Consider the following 23,672-nt stretch of genomic DNA (forward strand, 5'->3'; position numbering starts at 1 on the left):
TATATATATATACACACACACACACACACACTCACTCACATATACACATACACACAGTCTGTTATGATTACATACTCTACCTAATTATTTTAAGACTTCTAGTTATCCCTTCATGAATATGATTCTAATTAGGTCAGTCTTGGTGTCACTTGCTTACATGAGTGATATTTATTCTGTGTGCAGATTAGAATAGATTCAGGACCGTTCGGATATCCCCATGTAAAAAGAGAATCACCATTCTGTCTGCACATGCAGCATCTACACACTGAAGAGAGAGAGACACCCTCCCATCTCCCCCCGCACTGCTGTGCGTCTCGCTGACAATATTAACAAATCTTCTATTCATTTTATCAACAACTTCATTTTTTTTAATTACTTCCATTCACATTAAGAGGCAATATTGTTCTAGCATGTCAATGATGTGCCATAATTATAGGCTTCAAGCTAAAACATATACTAATTAGTATTTTGCTAGTAAAACTAACAGACAAGCTTTGGTAGATAGAACACAAGCAAGCTCAGTATACTCTCACATATGCATAATACATCAATCTAGTTTTACATGTATTTTCCTCCTGATAACCCTAGCATAGACTGGTATAGCATTAAGATAATAGAACACCCTCATCCGCAGAACAACAAATAGTGTGAGTCGTTATTTCTAAACAAATAAGTCCACAATACCTAGTCTATGTATTAAAATAAACAACAACTTACAGCAATGTAATAAAACACATGCTGTCTGTTAAGGCGTAAAATGCACGTTACTATACCTTTGTCTCTTTGGCGTGTCCAGATGAAAATTCAGATGAATGGGAGATTTTTAGAGATTTGGACCTGTGGGACTGGCGTCGGACAGATTCCTCCCGGGCATATTTCACAGAGCCTGTGGCTCTCACCCGCACCTTGCTTGTGCTCTGCACGCTGTTAACTCCAATCATTTCCAAGTGGAAATATGAAAGCACAAGTGCAGTGAACAAAGGTAATATAATGGGCGCAAAAAAGGCACAGTTTACTCCTGGGCAGACTGGTACAACTGGTGACCCCTCTAAAGCAACTCTACTAGTGTAGCTTGCGATGCAGAGATGATCAGCATTAGCTTAAGATGCACCAGGCTGCTTGTGCCAGCATCTTCAAATCTACTGTTTTCATTCTGCCTGATCGTTCCAGGCATATCTCACGTCACTGGCTGTAAGTTAAAAAAAAAATGTAACCCAGCCCCTTCTCCAACACCACTTCCCCCCCTCCTACTCTTTTGTCTCTTACACACACACCTAAATCTACATGCAGAAAGCAATGGCATTTATCCAGGCGAGTAATTAATTGCATTCCAAATAACAATACTATAACTCTTGTGTTGCCAGCTCAGTGTCTGCATTCAGATATCGCAAAATAAAATCCTCGAGCAGACTGTCAATCTCCGCTCCATCAGAAGGTGAAATGGAAAGCGAGGAAGCTCTAAATCCTATCCTGTTATGTGAGACCCACCACATGTTAGCAGGCAATCCAGCAGAGAAAGTAACTTAATACAATTGTACGCAGAATCAGCTCTTCACCTTTCAAAGGCGGTCTAGTCACTTACATGATGGGCTCTTTGTTCCCCTGTAATTTTAATTATTATCTATACTACAATGCAAGTGCTCAACTGAATGAATGACATGTCTCAAGACTACTATATAAAACAGAAGACTGTAATGAATACAGCGGACACTTAGGATGATTGAAATGTGTTATTTGCTGGAAAACAATAATTATTTTCCCTTATTAGTTCAGTAGAAAAATCCCACATTTACTGTTATTACAATAGTCCATAATGCATAATGCTGCAGCACTGAGCTGTACCGACATTTATATATCTTCTTACGTTTGTGGCAACAAAGTAGAAAGAAGTTTGTGCATCTGGCAGAGGGAGTCATTGTGGTGTCGGACATTGAGGGAGTGAAGGAGTGCCGGTATCCCCTGTGTCAATAATAAGATGAAAGGACCTGGCCTAGAGCCCAATAGCAGACACTGGGGCAGATGTATTAAGCCTTAACAAGAGATAAATGCAAGGGCGATAAGGAGAGATCAACATCCAGCCAATCAGCTCCTTAGTGACTTTTTCCAAACACAGCCTGTAACATGGCAGTTAGCAGGTGATTGGCTGGATGTTTATCTCTCTTTATCACCCTTGCATTTATCTCTTGTTAAGGCTTAATACATCTCCCCCACTGTTCCTAAGAAAACACTACAAGCGGGCAGGTGAGCCAAAGAGGAATCTAATGGGCAAAGTGGAAATATGAAATAAGGTGAACTTGAATTGGGGGGGGTGTTAACAGTAGTTGCAAGGGGTAGGGAAATCCTCATATACATCATTGCCAGCATTTTAAATATAACGTGCACACCTTGGCAGATGGCAATCTTTATTATGTCAGGGTTTTCTCATTCTTTTGGTTGCATTTTACATACTACTGTTTTAATTAATATATTTGTAAATCTAAGAAAATCAGAATAAAAGACAAACATTTCCAAATGTACTACATGGCTAAGAATATGTGGGCAGCCATTCAAATTGGTGTGATTGGCAATTTCAGGAAAAGCAATCTCTTCAGTCAATTAGCAGTAGAATGGATCTTAAGCTGGCCATACACCTGAACGGTATCAGGCCAAAACGAACAATCTGACTGACTGATTGTGCACATCATGAGTAATACTGGTACGATGCACGGCCCCGCAGGTCGAGAGGTCGGACCTTCCTCAGATCATACAATACATGCTGCACATATGTTCTGTCTGCTTTTATTATGGTCGTAAGCAGATCTTGGGGGAAATGTAGGGTGAGAGAATCAGAAAGTGAGAGATTTGGTAAGAAATCTCCAGCTTTTTAAAGCGGCAATCATTTACACTGCAAAATCAACAGCAACTGCCAATTTAAAAAAAATGGAGATTTCTTACCAAATCTCTCACTTTCTGATTCTCTCATCCTATTACATCTAATCGCTTCTTCGATCGCACTTACAACCTGAATCGGGTCTTATGCAGGTCGTTCAGGTGTATGGCCAGCATAACTAAAGAAATCTGATATTACATACTGTAACTTGAGTTTGTTGTGAACAGGACAAGAACACCTTCCTCAGAAAGTATGCTTCTAACAAGCAGAACACCTGGTAGCCTTGGCCTGAATATTCCTATAATAACCACTTCTGTAAGTCATCATCCTCTAGTCCCTTCTACACAATTTATGGATGCTCATATCTTCCTCTCGCCATCTGACATGTAAGTAATGGACTGTTCACACTGGGACTTTTATACAATTTAATATGAAGTTAAGAAAAATAAAAACTCAAATCTGATCATTACCAATAACCTGCACATAGAAAATGCTGGATACCAAACCTGAGAAAAAGAATAAAATACTCTGAATTTGCATTAACTCTTATCCAGCATGACATTTGTGGGACTATTTGAGTTTCAATTAATCAACTGATACCTGTACATAGGACGTAACTCTGTCTTAAAACCACTAATCATTTATCAATTCTCCAGCTGCCTTGATATTCCCGAGATCAAGGATCAAACAAATTAAAAAACAAAACAAATCCTAGACTCCAGGAGCTCCTTAATAAAAGATCAGTTTTAACAATATTTGCTGAATTAGCCAGGGTTAATTTTACAATTATCCATGCATGTCATGGTATAAGGTCATTAGGTCGACACCACTGGGTTGACCACTGAAGATCGACAGGCCGACACATGAAAAAAGTTGACATGCCTAAGGTCAACAGGGTCAAAAGGTCAATACACACAGTAGCTCGACATTGTGAAGGTCGACCGTGTAAAGATCAACATGGGTTTTTCATGTTGTTTTTTAGCATACATTTGCCGACACGGGGTATTCCATGCCATACCATCCACTAGGGCGTGGTGGGAGAATTAAAGTGTGCCGAGCATAGCGAGGCACCAGGCCCGAAGCATGGTGAGCGGGGCACTTCTTTTGTGTCCATGACGGCTGTGTTGACATTCGGGTCAAAAAAGGGGAAAACCCCCATGTCGACCTTTTGACTGTTGACCTTCCCAATGTCAACCTAATGCATGTGTGGACCTTTTGACCCTGTTGACCTTTAGGCATTTCAACCTTTTTCATGTGTCGACCTTCAGTGGTCGACCCAATGTATGTCGATCTTAATTTGGTCGGCCCAATGACCAATACCCTCCGTCAGTGAGTGCATCCACACTTACACGCTACCAGCCCAATGTGTCGGATGTCAAAACCTGGTGGGCATTTACATGTGCCTGCCCAGTTGTAATGTCAATCAGTGGAGGCCTCTGCAGACCGCTCGTACACGCAGCTCAATGCACTGATATACTGTATCTATAGATATATCAGCCATTGTCTGTGCTGCAGGCCCAATGAGATATGTCTGAACAATGTCATTCACATGCACATGCAATAACTACATGGATTTTGATTTTTTGCAATCAGCTTCTGCACATCTAGCATCTAAAAAATTCCTGGTACATCATAAAAAATTTAATGTTGGGGTATGTGCTTTTCTTCCTTTGAGCCCCTCCATTGTGTAGGTCTTTGCAGTTTCAAACATGCATGAGCAGTGGAAGCTGGGAAATACTGGCCATCCAATTCTCCCACTACTAGGCAGATGGGGCAGACTGGGACAGACATTGGACCTAATTCAGATGTGGTTGGAGTTGCTATCACTGCTGTATGGTTGGAAGCAGCAGTGATCGCTCTGTATGTTAATGCAGAAGGAGGTGTCTATTACAAGCAGATGCCTCCTGCTGCGGTAGGAACCAGAGTTGCATCCTATGATGGTGAACTGATTAAAGCATGTACCATTGGGTGGCTTGTGGCACTCATGGTGACGTGCAAGCCTCCCGTCGCAGAGGCTTGCACATGGTGCAATATACTTTCTACTCAATCCCGATTCGATTGACATGTACACATTCGATTGAAGGGGTGTACACAAGGTGCAATGTACTTTCTATTCCATCTCCATCGAGACAGGATTGAATTGCACAGCGCTGTGTGCAAATAATTTGATTTGGACTATATAGTACATATCTGTACTGTATAGTCTTGCCTAAACTGTCTATTTTTCGATTCCATTTCAATTCCGCGCATCAGCATCGAATCAAAATTGAATGAGTTTCATTTCCATTAGAATTTTGATTAGATTTTGCTTATATTGATAAGCAAAATCAAATAGAAAAAAAGACAACATTGAATTGTGTGTATGCCGTATTAGATTAGATGGAGGGGGGGGAATGGTTTGGGACATAGCCGAGTGGCGGGGGGAGGGGATTGCCTGAGGAAGTGGATTGGAGGGACAAGTAGCATAGGTGGCCTGTGTACCTTTACTATAATATAGACTACCGTTCAAAAGTTTGGGGTTACTTAGAAATGTCCTTATTTTTTAAAGAAAAGCACTGGGTTTTTTTTTTCAATGAAGATAACATTGGCCCTTATTCTGTTTTGAGCGGTACGGCCCGCGTGCGGCCGTACCGCCGATGTTTTCCGTCTGCACATGCGCAGAGGTCAATCTGCGCATGTGCAGGCGAATTCGCCGCACATAACGTTAGTACGCCGCAAAGGGGGCGTATAGGGGAGTGAGGGGCTTCATGCCCTCATTTCCCTATGTATACGCCCCGCGTTTCATGGGCGTTCCCATGCAAACGCGGGGCGTACGCATGGTAATGAGGGCATGACGCAACTCATGGGGGCGGAAAGCTGACGTCGCCGGATGTCAGCTTTCAGCCCCCATACAAGCTACCACACGGACGATTGTCCGTGTGGTCTCAGCTTGCGGGAGCTGCCGGGGCGTGCGGACCTGCCTTCGATGGTCGACGACCATCGAATGCAGGGGGCAGCTCCCACCATGGTGGAGGCGTACGCCTCCACCATTTTTATGCGAATCGCCAGCCGTCCGTGTACGGACGGCCGTGGCGATCCGTAGGGTGGGCGGGGATTGGTTTGTGCGGCCGGAGCCCCGTGTGCGGCTCTGGCCGCACCAACCAGAATAAGGGCCATTAAATTAATCAAAAATACACTCTATTCATTGTTAATGTGGTAAATGACTATTGTACAGTAGCTGCAAACATCTGTTTTTTAAAGGAATATCTACAGTACATAGATGCATAGGACCATTTCCAGCCACCTTCACTCAAGTGTTCTGATGGTAAGTTGTGTTTGCTAATCGTGTTAGAAGACATGATGATTATAAAAACCTTGAAAACCCAATTTTCTTTTTATTGATTGCCTAGCAATGAGAAGCCATCGAACCATCTTAACACCAACTTTTGTCATGTTTAGTTATCGATGTAAAACTTTCCCTATGACCCTGCCAATCTGAACAGCTCACTGACATATAAAAAAAAAAAAAAACAACAACTTTGACCTGTGGACAAAAAAGATCAGTAATATGTCATGAAATTCGAAAAAGAACCTCCATGCTTAAAATCTCTGACCCATGATTTATTATTTTTGGATCAGAATCAACCAAGCAAGGATTTCCACCATGATAGATTTGCCCAATCTCCCGACCCAGGCATTTTCCTGATGTTCCTTGTTATTTTCTGGTCCGAATCAGCCAAATTAGGATTTCCACCATGTTTGATTTACCCAATCTCCTGAACCCGGCATTGTGAGAATTGGGAACTTCCATGATACTTCCCTTTTGTATGGGCCCATTCGCTTAATTTTAAGTTATTCTGAGTACCAGAATTACAGAAAAGATTTGAGGGCTGTTCAAAAAAATGAAACAAAAGTGATAAATTACCTTCTGCTGAGATCTAAGAATCAGTACACTCCTGACAGTCATACCTTCCATACAGCAATTTAAGTATAAGTTTAATAATTTCTATGGTAAAATCAGAGACTGGCTCTCCTGCCTCAGTGGGTATAAAAGTTTGTAATGTTGGATACTGTATTTTTAAAATCAAATACAACTACAGTATACGGTGGTGTTAACTTTTTTTATTTAAAGCTCTATGGGGTAGATGTAGGAAGCAGTCATAAGGGAGGAGTACTTTATCACCGGCCAATCAGCTCATATCTGTCCCTTTTAAACCCAGCCTGTAACTTAACAGTCAGGAGCTGATTGGCCGGTGATAAAGTACCAGGCACTCTATCACTTCTCCTACCTTATCACTGCTTGATACATCTACCCCTATATAACTATTTTTGTAAACAAGGATCTCCTGATGAATACTAGATATGACCTTTTTTTGTGAAATTACCTTTTCTTGGATAAAAGTACAGATGGCAACTCACCATATGCTCAATTTATGTTTTGAACTACAGGATGATTTATTAACAAAGACAAAATTTTTAGGAAGCTTGACATTTCCATCATAATTGAGCGTGTATTGGGGCTACATTTTACTCAGCCTGACCTATGCATTACGAACAGCGCAAATGCAGTTTGTTGCTTTAGTGTGACACCATGCTGTTATTTATATGTCAATGAGCTGGTTTAACGGATGGAGACACTGATTAGCACAGCAAGATGGCGCGAGTAAGGACAGGGAAAATTTTGCTGCATTACCAAAAAAGTATGTTTTCTGCGTAATGTGTTATTGCTGCATCACACAAAAGTTTCACATCACTCAGTTTTGGCAATGTGTCTCACATTTCCAAGCACAAAAATTTCCAGGGACAAATTCTTGAAACTAATCCTATGCCGACAGTTGGCCACTATTAATAAGACTTGTAATAATATAAAGTAATTAATGGATGGATTTTGAAAATAAGTAGATAGTAGAAAATAACACGTTCTTCATATCAGTCCACGCATCTGCATAATGGTATACAAGTGCCTGCTGAGGAGGACCAATAAAAAAATCACAAGGGCTGTCTGATTTTATGTACTTATGGGAAAATCAAAAGAGTACATTCGCACCTCAATAATAACATAGCATAGCTGAGAGAGAGAGAGAGAGAGAGAGAGAGAGAGAGAGAGAGAGAGAGAGAGAGAGAGAGAGAGCGAGAGAGATATGAGATGCTGAAAATAAAGTTTGAATAGAGCCCTCATGACCGGTTTTAAAAGACACATCATTATGTTAGCATGGAGTCCTTCCTCCACCTTTATATTGCTGCAGTGGATTGTTCACATTGTTTGGGATCCTGGCAGAAATAATGAAGGACAAAGGCTTCAATGCTAAAAGAGTTTTTCAGACTAAAATTTCAAGCAAGTCTATACAGCGGTGGTTATCAAACTCGGTCCTCAGGGCCACACAAAGTTCACATTTTCCAGGTCACACAACAGGTGCACTCATTACTCACGGATACATTTTAAAAGATCCACATGTGGAGCTAATTATTTCACTTGATTCTGTGAGGAAACCTGCAAAACATGCACAGGTGTGCGGTCCTGATGACCGACTTTGCGAATCTGTGCTATACAGTATGTAGAGCATTAACCTGATTGGTGATCATTGCACTTAATAAGTTACACATTTACTATGAATTTGGTCTTTCAAAGCTTGTATCCATTAGCACTGTACATTGCATTCTTCACCATTCACCCCCATAATAGCACACATTGGTATTAGCAAATAGCGATCGAAGCCGCAGAGCACAGACTTACCCCTTAAGTGCTTCATGTGTTATAATTAGTTTGAGTTGGATACTACTATAAAAAGAGCAATTACTACAGATTTACTAGCTGACAATTCCATTAATTTATACCCAACACTTAAACATTCTGTGCAATGGCTTCTTTCTCCAGTATAGTGTGATGTGAAGAGAAAGTCACGTGCATACAATATACAGTATACATTAATGTGACGGTGAAAAGCAAAAATAATGCCACCGAATAATGTTATTGCTTGTGTTAATCTCAACACTACTGTACTTGACGACTTTGTAGCTATTGTCCTATTAAGTGGTAATTGTATATTTTGATTTTCATTATAGTTAGAACAGAGATGTGTACACAATATTATTTAAATATACTTTGTATATATATTTACTGTATGACAAGGCAATGGATGTCATGGAACATGGGGGTTATTCTGATTGATTTGGTCCCCCGTACGTTCGCATGTGAAGACGCAGGGTGCGAGCGGACATGGCGAACTACATGTTCTCTGTCCCACTCGCACCTAGCAGTTAAAGATGTATTAAACCCAGAAATTTTGTCAGAACTGTTATATATATATATATATATATATATGTATATATATATATATACATACACACACATATACATACATACACACACACAATTAAGTTGTTTTCCTGGTGGCAGTCATTTTAAGCTGGACAGACAGCAGCATCTTTCACAAAAATGATATGTGTGTTTGGGAAAATATGCTCAATTCTGATAAATTCCAAGTTATGGGGCCCATATATCTACAGGTCAAATCCTTGTTCTGCAAATGCCAATGTACTGATCAAGAACACAGATCAGTGTATATCCATAATTGGCAATCATGGCAGAATCGTCAAAGTACAGTATGATAAGACTGCCCAAAACTCCAATTTTTGGTTGAAATCGGCAAATTGAATATTTGCAACATGTTAGATGTTTGGGGGGGGGGGGGGGGAGGGGTAATTAAAATAGGATGTAATGATGTACATTAATCACTAGAATAAAATTACAAATAGGTGGTACATTTTAAAGTTTCTTTCAGATCAATTCAATCTTAAATGGAATAATGTGAAAAAAAGGGGTGGATGGGATTCCTATTGCGCAATATAGCAGCAAATTACGGTAAGGGCTTCGGAGGAAACACCAGACCTCCAGTGGGTATAGAAATGTCTAAACGTGGGTAAACCCTTCACCATAGGTATGCGCTATAAATGGATATAACTCCCCTGTTTGTAGGCCCGTATCTGGGTTACGTCTCGGAGAAATTCAGTTGTGACGATATGAAAGACAAAAAAACAGAAAGAGAGCTCTGCCCTCGTGTAATACTGTTATATTATGTGCACGTTTTATATAATCAAATCAGATGAAATGAAGATTTTAGTAACATTAAATATGGATGGTCGGGGACACTCACACTATCAGGTAAGTATTTTGGTATATCACAATATCATCCAGTCAGATCTTTTTTTTAAATCTGTATGGGTACTCCAATAAAAGCGGGGATTCCCCCTTTCCATGTACTCACTCATTGGTGGTGTAAATTCAGCGTGTCACAAGGTCTTTCTCCTAAATACCAGATGCCAAGGAAAACTCCACAAGTAAAACGAAAAGGGTCCTTTATTCACAATCAATCAGATTAAAAAGCAAGCTGTGTCACCCTTCCAGGGCTGACTAGCATCTCAGGGGTCCAGATGGTATCGATCACGGGGCCCCGTAAAAAGTCCCTCTGAGTGCTGTCAGATTACCAGAAAGGGTCCAGCTGATGCTTATTCAAGTCACTACCAACGCGTTTCGATCTCAGTTGGAGATCTTTTTCAATGAAATAATTATTACTATTTGATATTTTACACAAAAATATACACTTTTGAATCAAAGGGTAATATGTTCTTGATAAAGGTGCACAGAAAACTGACTCTATAGGGTTTATTTTACTAGGAGGGCACCAGGGCATATTATTAGAGATGAGTGCCGGCCTCTTTCTCTCGCTCTTACTTCATCGTTTTGGGAGCGAACATGTCACGTACTCAGGAAAAGTGTGTCACATTGGCAAAAGCATCTTTTTATTACTAAGGCAAAGGGACACAGGTGGTTGTTTACTGTTATTAGTAGGGGATGCATTCAGGATGTCAGTGATCAGAATGCGGACAATCAAAACCATGGCATGGGAATCCCATCTGGCAGCAACAACACCATCTCTGGAATTCCGACATCACTGAAGATGTCGATGGAATCCCAAAAGATGGTATCCCATCATAAGTATGCTGGGGCCTCTTATTGTCAGGTCGCGTGTGGGGGTTGTTCGGTTTAGGCTCGAGAAGGGGGGATAATATTATTGTTAGGGGGTTGGTTTAGACCAGGGGCCACAGAACTTTTTTACCTTTTACCCCAAAATATATTTAGATATGCCGACTTTACCCCCTTGATTTGAAAAGAAGGAAATCATATAATTGTAGTGCACATTGTACCCCCATAAATTGATGATATATCCTGTTTATTTTTATTTTTTTACACATTTTGTTGGACAGAAACATGCACAGATCGAACTGGTCTGTGCATGGTTCTGTCAAAATCGTCTGTCATAACCTGGTCTGTTTGTGTTGCGATTTTTGGTAATGTTTTTCCAAAATCGCATCCTATTAAATTTGCGAGATGTATACTTTTTAATGGGAAAACATCTGGATGCGAAGTGAAGTGTCGAAAAATCGACAGGTCAGAACATGTGGTTTTCACAGCAAGAAGTGAGATTTTTACCACAATTCACACCCTATTAATGTAGGTTTGCCGATTTCGGAAAAACGCGTGAATTCGGACGTTTTTTTTTTACTAAGAATCTCAAAAGTCGGGATATCTGATCCCACTACATGTCACCCTACACCTACATTTCAAAATATTCTATTTGTTCTGTACTATAAACTGTATGAGATGTATTTACTACATAATGGCTTTTACGGACTAGTGACACTGTTAATGATCTCACACGTGATTTATGACTGTTGTCAGTAGGCAAGTCAATGTATATTACTATATAATTCTACCATCTAATTGGAAGGCTGCTTACATGCCTGTGCTTTCTAGTACAAGGACAGTCAATGCTGGAAGTGCTAGAGAATTCTATCTGCAATGCACTGCACATAACAGTCCAGGGAGGTAGGAAGCTGTTACACAAAAGGCAGCGTTTTAGTTTCTAAACAGAGTAGGAGGAATTGGAGATACATTTGAAAACAAGATATGTGCTGTTCAGCTCTGTTATATGACAGATTGAGGAAAAAAAATATTTTTTTTCCCCCTTCCGTTTGCAAGGACATTTTTTGGTTTAACAGTGGTTAGCAATTCTATTGCTGGTATGTGAACAGAAATACAAATAACAATATACAGACAACTCTGATTTTGTATTAACTGGCAAAATATGAATTTACTGTAACAAACAAAATATTTAAATGTCTATAATTAATTTATATTTTACATAACTTGCACCATAGAAAGAAAGACTGGTTTGGGTTCGCACTGGATGTACGTTCAGTGTTTTGCAATTGCCGTTTCACTGAAAATGTTACCAATAATTCTAAAATGGATTTGTGGAAACCAAACGGTATGAATCAATCATAGTATTGGTGGTGCACCTAGAGCAGGACTGGGCAACACCTGCCCTCCAGATGTTAATGAACTACACATCCCAGGATGCTTTGCATTAGTTTTGCTATGTGGCCATGCTGAAACTGATGCAAGGCATGCTGGGATGTGTAGTTCATCAACATCTGGAGGGCCGGTGTTGCCCAGCCCTGACCTAGAGTCAGTGAGTATCAGAACATCAAAAAAAACAAAGGAAAAGAAAGACACTTATTTGGAGCAGGCTTATAAACAAGAAAGGAAGGTAATAAAAAGTTACTTTTATTATAAACATCAATACAATTGCATTGACAGTAGCAACATATGTGATCAATAAGGAGCTAATTGTTTAAAATTATTTCGTAGTGATCCTGTACTATTATGTCGGTGGAAGTAATACATTTATATGACCTTTCTGGAGTCTAAATAGCTCCAAAGTCAAGGTTCAGATGAGACTGGTTGGTGAAAATATTAATAACAATGTTGAATAGTAAATACTTTACTCTCCCAACGATGGTACATAATTCATACAGGACAAATTTAATGAGATTTAATATATGCTGAAAAATCAAGCTTCATATATGGATGCTGAGTTCCTAGTAGATAGTGTGGAGGACAGAGAGAGAATGGAAATCGAAGATCAGGTCTGGGTATGGGTATGCTACCCACATTCATACCATAAAGAAACCATTATATGATTAATCTACACAATCTATATGTGAGTTAGGTACACTTTGTCTGTAATCGTACCTGGCTATCAATTACAGCAACCAGATATACACATTGTTCCCCTTCTGATTATTTCCATACATGCAAAACAACATCCCAAGGGCAAAACTACCATCTGAGAAGAGTGGGTCCCCATCTGCGTTGTATTAGATGAAAAACTCCAAAAAGGAAGTATTTATATTATATTACCCCCTCTATTCCACCCCTTCTACATCATCGCTATAATTTTTATTTTTCATTTGGCTTGGTAGAAATAAGGGAAGCGCTCATCTTAGTATACAATCTTTTTTCCTTACATAGTATCTTTGAGTCATAAGGTTTAGACTCCTTAGTTGTACCTGTAGCAGCCTCCCTGGTGCGCTCTTATTAAATTCCATACCCTTTATTATTCATAGCAATAATATAGTGTTTCTAGTGAGCAAGAGATCTCCAGCTGTGGGCCTGATTCAGTATGGATCGCAAAAGCATAATCTTTCTTGTGCACTGCAGGTGGAGCAAATGTAACAGGTGCAGGGAGTAACATTTGGCTGGGGTGTGTTCAAACTGAAATCTAAATTGCAGTGCAAAAATAAAGCAGCAAGTACTTGCCCTGCACAGAAAGAAAATAACTCACCCAAATCTAACTCTCTCTCTAAACATGTTACATTTGCCCTACCTGCAGTGCACATGGATTTGCCCATTAGGGAAAGGTTTTACTTTTGCGATCAATGCTGAATTAGGCTCATAGCTGGGATTCTCTTGCTCACTAGAAATGTTATACTGTATTAATACTAGGATATGTAGCAGAGATCTGTGTTTTCAATAAAATTGTGGAGCAAGCTGATCAGTGAGCAAATTATGTCATACAGTACACATAGGTGTTTGAAGTGCAGTAATCACTTTGTTCAGGCACCACACTCAGAGGAGGATTTTCCTAGGCATCCCATTAGCATATTAGTGTGGGTTATATGTCTGCGCTGCTGTTCTTGGGTTGTTAGAGTTCCTGGTCTGATTTGTTCCATGGCTGCCGCCATGTTTCCAAGTTGGGTGAACTAAACTTTCAGTCATATTCTGTTACTGGGTTCACCTCTAATAGTAACCAAAAGTGTACTGTAAACCCTGCACCTGTGGCTCACCTGGGCCAGCACTCATCAATTCATCAGCTGTCCTATCAATTGTGTAAGATTTATCTTATGCTCGTGGATTGATCACTTTGCAATCAATTATATGAAGCATAATTATATTAAGAACAATGCTCCAATGGAAATAGGTTATATGATAAAAGGTTTCCTCTTGACAAAAGTCCTCATTCTGGTTGACTTGCAAATTCGCAGCTTTGCACGTCAATTAACCAAATGTTCGCACAAAGAGGCTGCACATGCGTATAAATGTTTATGCGCATGTGCACAGACAAAACATTGCTTCCCCGTGCGAACATGCAGGGGAGCGAATCAGCCAGAGTCATGGCCAAAGTGTATTTAGGTCCAGTGGCACACTCACTTGCTGCTTACTCACTGTACAAACAGTTGGAATTTTTAGATCCTGTAAATGAACAATCACTGCAAACACTTTCACTGTTAGATTTAGAAGACAGCTCAATGAAAAAGAATGGCTCTGCTTTGCTGTTAGTAACAAGGTACTGTAGATGCAGAATGGAGAAAGCGATGTCTGGTGAATGCTCCTGGTTTGGAGGCAATGACTATGCTGCAGTATTGGAAGCGTATGCTGTACTTAAAATGCAGAATTCTACACAGAAAGCTGCATTTTGTAACTTGAGAAAAGCAGTGGTGTATTTACTATGTTTGTCCTTTTATAATATGAATATTGAACATCTGTTTAGTCTTTTAAAGGATGTGAAAATCAAAAAAGAAACTGCAAGCTAAAATGTGCATGAATCATTTAAACATTAATGCATCAGATCAAAGTTTAATAAACAAAACTCTACACTGCACACTGTCAGAGCAGCTGCCATTGCCACCACCAATGACCGTTACTTCTGAACACTTGTCTGACTGAGAAGAGGGCAATCGCTGCGGTGCTGTGCCATCACATACAGTGACTACTGTGACATGCACATTTCTTCTTTTAAGGTCAAAACCAAATCATTATATCTATGAGCGTTGAGTTAGTGTAACCTTGGCTTACTGTAAATAACAGAGCATGGTGAGAATGACTGCTTATGCTTCAGGATTTGCTGCTGGTGTGTTACAATGATGGAATCAGATAACACTGGATCTGTACAATACAGTGCTTATTGACGAGTACTAAGAATTGGTTGCAAGTATTTCTACTGTATATCTTGTTTTAAGTAGTATACCGTACAATACTGTGATGACTGAACAGAAATTTAATTTGCTGAAAACAACGGACTAAAGGCCCCATACACTATGCAATCTGGGTCCGATTTCAACCGATGAGAAATTGGGTAAAACTGGCCCAAATCGTGCACATGGGACCAGATTCAGAGGTCGGATGGGTTGCACATAAGATAAGACACACGTACAGCCGTCAACGGCACAAGTACTAACTTGGCAATTGCCAGTACACTGTGCTGTAATAGGAAAAGAGAGAGAAAGGGAGGGAGAGAAAAGGAGAGCAGAGAGATAGAGGGAAGGGAGTGGAGAAAGAGAGATGGGAGCACAGAGCGAGAGGGGGAGCATAGAGAGAGAGTGCAGAGAGAGGGGGAGAGAGGGAGCATTAAGAGAGAGAGAAAGGGAGCAAAAGAGTGAGAGGGAGCACAGAGAGGGAGAGATACAGAATGCAGAGAGAGGGAGCACAGTGAGAGATAGGTAGAGAACCTAACCCACCTATCCATAACCTTCCTCCCCAACAACCTAAACACCCCCCCCCCCATTAACAGACCCGACTGACCTCATGTAGTGATTAACAACACTATATACACAATACCATTTTGCTAAATGATTGTCAAAGCTTGACTGGTATAGTATGGATAACTGTGCACTCTTACTTGTTTTGCCATGCATGCAATTATCAATACCTATTTGTACACATATATATAAATATATATATATATATATATATATATATATATATATATATATATATATATATATATATATACATACATACACTTTATTTATTCTGTGTGAAGGCCCAAAAGATCAAAATAAAGTAATATGCTCAAAATATCTATAGAGTGCCAGTTTAAAATTAGAAAAATACATTTTGCTATGCTACATACAGTACATCATAGCAAAAAAAAAGCCCACATATTTACTCATGTGAAGACTCATTTCATCAGTGTATATGTTAGCACCTGTCACTGACAAAGTATGCAGAACAGTGTAACCATAGATACAAATTTCCAGCATAAGAAAGGTTTGCATTATACATAGCCAGGTTAAATGAACCATAAATGGAGGACAAGCCATTGTAGAAACTGCATCAGCACTTTCAGTGTATATCTCCACCAATGGCAAAGCTGATTTTGCTGCAATAATGCTGTTAATAATAATGTGCACAGAACACTTTCCTAAGTACCATGTGCAGCTCATGCTTATAGACTGTTTTCTCTTAGCCAGGGATAATATACAGTATGTCCTGATTCAGAAGTGGACACATATTTTACCAAAATATGTGTCTGAGTCGTGATGGTCTTATGTCAGTGGTCACTGTGTGTATTTAAATGCAGTTTGACTGACAGAAATAGTTTGAGGGAGGTATTGAGGAATGGCAAATGTAATGCAGATATGGCACAACAGTTTTAAAAACCAGCGAGCCAAGCAAATTAATTGGGACAGGACCTATAGTTTGATCCCAATGGTGTGATCGATGTCCATCTGATGCTACAAATTTGTAAGTGGCGGATCTCAGAATCCAGAGGTGGATGTCTCATTGCAAAAAGATGGCTTCTGTGACATTTGCATATTTTCTCAGATTCAGGGTGTACAAAGATGCAGCAGTGTTTATTTGTATCTACCTCTGAATCAGACCCACAGTGTGTAATTTCGTGCAAATTGTACAGTTCTAGAAACAATTGTGTAGTGGTAAAGCCACCATTTGTGTAGTTCTAAAGAGGCATACAAAGGCATACTACCTATATAGACTATGCTGTCCATATAATTAAAAAACATAGTACATATTGCACCGTGTGTAAACAGCTTGCGATAGTTATGTGTGCCACCACTGAGTCAGTATCGCAAGAAAAATTTTACTCTGCAGGCAGGTGAATTTTAACTAGAAAATATTTAGAATGAGCTATTTCTAGTATAGTCAAAATCAGCCATTGCCAAAATCGTACATAGCTGAAATACCGTGTGTAAAGTCAATATCAGTGGTTCTGGGCTCCGGGGAGTTAAAGAGATATTGCATTGTCAAATTTGTACATATCTTACAACTACAGTAATATAATAATTCCATCCAATCAGCAGGTGTGGGGGGAGAGAGAGGTATGGAAGCGGCTACAGCTCAATATCATTAATATCGTTCAGCGTGGAATATACACAGAAAGATGTGCTGAAGAATATTAACAATATTGGGCTGATTGACATGCATAACCATAAACGTTAAAAAGTTAACGATATTAGGCATACATACTAGAAGACATTGGCCTCAATATCGCTCAGAAGCCACATGATCAGCGATATTGAGGCCAATGTCTACTAGTGTATGGGCCTAATGTGACTCTAGTAACTGCACAGGATTTCAAAGATGCAGGTTCTAGAATGAACACTATATGTATATATGCGGTGCTCTAGGATCCACTGGACCGCAGGTGTTTGATTAGCTTGCTTTTTATATATATATAGAAGTGGGAAGGGGGTGTTCTACTTCTACGTAGCTCAATTTTAAATTTCAGTGTAAAAACCACCTAGTATTTATTAACTACGTACAAGAAGATAAAATGCACATGTATGATTAAAAAAAAAACCTCCTTAATACATGACATGCTGGGAATACTTGGGTGAAAGTTGTTAGACCCTAATCTAGTATCTCTATCATCAAATAAACTATTTTAGCAGTTACTGAACAAACTTACACTTCTATTAAATATGTTAAGACATAGCTATGAGGGAGATCATACTCTGCTACATAAGAGCCTACATGACTACCCTCCCAGAAACTATGGAAGGCTCTAAAAGTTTTGGGGAAGAACCCCCAGCCACGGAAGAATAGATATTTGTAGCGCATCCTGCTTGCTGATTGATTGTGTGTATGTACTCACCGTGGGAAGGGGGCGAGACTAACTGACTGGATCATGATGACCTGTGAATTGCTGAAGTTTCCCTATGTTGGGCGTACGCGCTTAACTAATTGCGGGTCCATGTGTTGAGGTAACGACATTAACACAGAAAACATGAAAAACATGTCACCCTTTTCATGTGTTGACCCTGACATTGTCACTGTTGACCTTATGCTAATGTCGGCCTAGTCATTGTCTGTGAGCTATACCTCACATGAAGAAATCTTGGATTATCCCATACAGGGATTTCATAGTACAATGTTTTCTGCCTGTATATTGTCCTGAAAGTATGCCACATATTAGGTTCTTCTTTATATAGGCCAGGGCCCTGATACCCCTTTCACATCGCACAAATAGCTTGGGTTATTGCCGGGTCGACTACGGTCATAAGAGGGCAGTTTGGGTTATAAGGAGGGGTAAACCTGGGTCGCCTTCGGTATAATGGTCGACCCAGGTATAGTGTGAAAGGATCTGACCCCGGTGGGAGCCGGATGAAGTTTGCAATGTGAAAGCAGTATGATAGAGGCAATGAGCTTCAGAACCATTGAAAAGGTTTTTAAGTAGTATAAAAAGTGCATTTAATTAGGAACATGTAGCAAATGCCTCATTTGTCTATAAAGAATTTGTTTGTGGCATATTTTATTAGACAGATGCTGTTGGTACTATAACTCTTTTACCTCCACCTAACAGAATACTTTAATGCAATCCTTTCTCATATATACTCTGCATCTATGGACATTTATATTGCAGAACATTACTAGGACCCACAACCAGTTTATTTGCTTTGAAGCCACTGCCAAATTCAGTCAACATCTACATCAATTTGTTGTCATGAAATGTATTGAATTACCCGAGACACGCTGTTACCTCAAAGACATCCTACGAAAAGTCAATGTATGTGTGTCATTGTCAAAAGCAATTAAATTAGCAAATCGTCACGTGGCATGTGTATGTTTGCACAAAATCTATTAAAAAGGAATGTAACATTTTTTTTTTTTTTTGCCCAGTATAATTGAAATAGTGATAAAAGACTATGAAGCAAGTTGTTTAGCATATGACTGTTATATTCCCCTAGGTTTTCCTATCTGCTTGGCAAGATTAGCTTCTGCTGACCTATAAAGTAAGCTCTCTAGAAAAACACATAACCACATTCTTTATTTCATTTAAATGGTCCAGGTTCTCAAACGATTGTTGCCTTCAGACCTATAACTGCAGCATGAATTCAATTTTTTTTTTTTTGAATGAAGGATATCAGAATTTCAAAGCACAATTATGTAAGTAATTACATGCTGGTCATTGCTGGCAAGGGAGATTTGCATTGAAGGCATAATTACAAAAATATTCTAATCAATTTCACACTGCTTGAAAAAAGAAAACTAATGAGCAAATAAACATATATGACATTACATTATACTAGTGATATTAGTATTTGCTATACCCTCCCTGACCTTCCCCCTGATTACTAATTCTCTTAGCCATCTCTCCACCCTGACCCCCTTAACGGTCTCTTTCACCCGTCTTTCTCTCTCTTACCCAACACGCACACTTTTCACCACTTGACAGGCGGAACATTGAATTCCGCCTGTCGAGCAGAGCAAAAACAGCCCGGGATTCCAAATGTCGAGAAGTTCCTAGCCATCTTTTTCATATAAATTAGGGCTGCAGCATGTGGCTTTGTGTTAGGGGGTGGTGAAAGCCTCCTCAGTAAAATCTGAAAGGAGGAGAATGTTTACACACACACATATATATATATATTAAAATTGACTGCTAATTTAAGATCTGTTTTATTTACATTTTTGCCATTTCTGATCCGTTATCTTTCTGATTCCCCCAAATTTGAAAAATAAGTCACAAATGTATCCTTGCAATGTAATGTTCATACATTTTATTGTTATTTACTGTGATATGTGCACACTTTACATATCATCTTTGTTCAGAATCATTTTCAATAAAATTGTAAGCCAGCACTTGTCTGTCACTTCCAAGGCACTTGCACTTTCTTTCATGCAGCCCACATCCTGACGAAATGGCCATTGGGACCATGAAGCGTTGATGTCCTTGGTGTCTCATGTGATATATTTTTTCTTCACTTGAGTATAAAGATTTTTCTAAACCATGGATTGCTGCATTATTTTTCTTTCTCAAAAAAAACCTATTGGGTAGTTACATTATGTTACTATAAGAGGTCACTCTCTTGCACTTTCTTTATTTGCACAGACCGCATCCTGATGAAATGGCCGCTAGGCCATAAAACGTTGATGGAGATGGAGTCTTATGTAATGTATTGCTGCACTACCTTATAACAAAGCTATTTGCTACTAACCGTGGAGTATGAATATGTACTATAATAGATCACTCTTGGTTACAATAGTTGGAATCCATGATATGCAGATACCCTGCATATCATGGATTCCAGCGATTGTAACCAAGAGTGATCTATTATTGTACATATTGTCTCATGATTACCTATTTCATATGAATTGTTTTATGTATTTTTTAGAGATCTCCATATAGCCTTATACACATACCTTTATATTTAGCAAAACCTGTAATCCCAGCAATTATAAATAAAAGCATCCATTTAATTTTAAACAATTCCATAGTCTGAGTTTTATTCTACTCCCCACCATACCCATAGTGACTGTGAGCACGGAGTGACACCCCCAGGGTGTACCCCCATTTCCACTATTTCTGCTAGGTATTTATAGTGTACCTATACACACTCCACCGCCAAGAACACTACACTAGTCCACAGCGCGGCACCTGAACACCAAACACCCCCCCAAATAAATCTTTATTTGGTTGTTGGATATTCATACACAGAATGGAAGTGACCCAATATGTTTCATCTTATCTGTCAAGACTTCATCAGGGGTGTATATCTTCCAAGAAAACTTATTGAATAGTGATACTTCCAAATTGGTCAAACCGAATAGGAAAATAGTGGTATTTGGTATGAATACCCTCTAGGTATACAACTGAACCGACAATGCAGTGGATTGAAGGTTTTCACAGTGAAATACAAGCCTGTACCTCAGTTTCTCAGGTTACCAAGGGAGCTATCTGAAAAACCGAATGTAGCTCCCGTGGTAACCTGAGAAACTGAGGTATAAGCTGGTATTTCACTGTGAAAACCTTCAATCCACTGCGTTGTGGGCTCAGTTGTATACCTAGAGGGTATTTATACCAAATACCACTATTTTCCTATTCGGTTTGACCAATTTGGAAGTATCACTATTCAATAAGTTTTCTTGGAAGATATACACCCCTGATGAAGTCTTGACAGATAAGATGAAACGTATTGGGTCACTTCCATTCTGTGTATGAAAATCCAACAAGCAAATAAAGATACTGGACAAGTCATTTAGCAGTATGGAATATTTATAATCTACTAAGTCATGGACTATCAATAACCGTTTCATGTTACGTTCTACTGAAGAGATCTATTGGCACTTTTCCACTTTTGTTGTCTACATACTGTATGATATTGTATGGTTTCCTACCTTCAGGGAATCTAAGTGGATCAGCGGCCTAATTCATATTTTACATTATAAATTGTTTTAATTGATATCACATCAGCCCACTATAGTTGTGAGTAGGAGATGACTAACCTTATATATGTTAATGAAAATATCGATGTATTGCATATGTTACGTTAAAAATGACTGAAAACATTACCGCTGCTAAGCATTAATCTTTCCTCTCGTTAACTAGCTTGTCTAAAGGACATGGTGCACACTGACCTTCTGCAGAGGCATTTAATATATAAATCTAGTCTCACAGTACTAATATAATGCCATGTATCTACAAAACCGTAAACCTAATTACCACATAGACCCTTAAGTCATGTAGATGCTTTGAGGTCTATTTTCTTTCAAACATATCTCACAGAGACATAATGGGTTTGTAATAGTCAGTAGAGCAGTGCTGCAGAAATAACCTCCATTGGCTGAACATGAAATTATATTATTTAGCTTTTACTTATCAGTTCAGAAAAGACTGTAAATATAGAGAATTAAGAAATGTAAACACATATAGGAGTCATTTTAAACTTCACAAGGCAGGGCAGAGCACAAAACAAATGTTATTTTCCCTTTGACATCATGTGCCAATTTTGTACAAAATAATGTAATATGTGTGTGTGTGTTTGTGTGTATGTGTGTATGTATATACAGGTTGAGTATCCCGTATCCAAAATGCTCGGGACCAGGAGAATTTTGGATAACGGATTATTCCGTATTTTGGAATATTTTAATATTTCAATTATGTATTTTGAAGTATCTTGCATTTATGCTGTATAAACACATCAAACACATGAAATGCACACAAATATATTTTATTTGTTCAAAAAACAAGGTTTTAGAACACAAATTTTGTTTCATGTTTTATCTCAGATATTGAATTTGAATGCCAAGCAATCATTTTCTTGTACATATATAGTGCCAGTTACATATCATGTCCTCAGTAGTGCTGTTACAAATGTCCCCAGTGAGTTTTTAGCAAAAAAAATAATTTTTTCCCACTTTCTGGAATGTATGGTTTTCGGAATAATTCGGATAAGGGATATTCGGATACGGGATACTCAACCTGTATATATATATATATATATATATATATATATATATATATATATATATATATATTTGTATGCATATACACACACATTTTCACATACTGTAGATCAATTGTGTTGATTTTATTGGTGACATGAAGCAAACATGTTATCAAAATTTCTTATATTTAGTTTTCTGTCAGATCATAAATGCCCTAACTATGCAGTTTCCATAGAAACAAACATTTTGTTATTTAATTGAACTGTGGGCTACACTGAGAAATGTACATGAACTTTGTACAAATAGCAGCATTAGAGTATAATGTACCCAATTTTTAAGCAAGATTTAATTTTTCAGAAAATGACCAGAATGTTTTGAAATAACTCACTGTGCATAGTAAGTAGACTTTCTCCTTACTGCATTTCATTTAGCATATACAAATGTAGCCAGCCGCAGCTATCTTTTGCCATGTTGCAAGTGCTACATGTGTGGAGAAGTGTGTGCACCTGCATTTACCTACAACTCATTCAAAATACTAGCAACAGCATCCTTTTTTTTTTTTTTACACGCACAAAGTAAAAGCACACTCCAATCAGTGTAAGCAATTAGCTACCATAATCGGTTCACTATTGCTGACAACCAAAATCAACATATTTGCTCCTACCCTTGAATAACACCTCTATCATATCTATATATCTATATATCAGTGGTCAGGGAACAGGGATGGTGTAAAAAGGAAACTCCTGAGGGTAATGGACTGTCGCGCTGCCGAGACACAGCCGGGCATGCATATGAATCTGTATGCATGCCCGGCTGTGTCTCGGCAGCGTGATCGTCCATTACCCCCAGGAGTTTAATTTCATAGCATATAGAATCTATATATAGGTTCTATATGCATGCCTGGCTGTATGTGTTACAGTACTGTAGTATGCAGTGCGTCAGGCCCTTGTGTATAACCCGCTTCCCTGCGTGATGCCCTGGGCCTGCCTCCAAGTCTACCCGCTTCTTCAGTAG

General features: G+C 39.0%; 1 protein-coding gene across 7 annotated transcripts in view; it reads right to left on the reverse strand.

The window, feature by feature from the left end:
- PSD3 (pleckstrin and Sec7 domain containing 3) overlaps positions 1 to 23,672 on the reverse strand; it is a 525,478-nt gene that overhangs the window by 125,137 nt on the left and 376,669 nt on the right. The window contains exon 1 of one of the 7 annotated variants that reach the window (XM_083175306.1): positions 774 to 1,167. The exons of the other annotated variants lie outside the window; for them this stretch is intronic. Within the exon in view, the coding sequence (XP_083031432.1) occupies positions 774 to 941 (168 nt within the window). The 5' untranslated portion in view covers positions 942 to 1,167. Of the gene's footprint in view, positions 1 to 773; positions 1,168 to 23,672 lie in introns of those variants that run through there. 7 annotated transcript variants of the gene reach the window in all.

The sequence above is a fragment of the Crinia signifera genome, chromosome 1, assembly GCF_055691185.1.
Source record: "Crinia signifera chromosome 1, ASM5569118v1, whole genome shotgun sequence".
NCBI classification, from domain to species: Eukaryota; Metazoa; Chordata; class Amphibia; order Anura; family Myobatrachidae; genus Crinia; species Crinia signifera.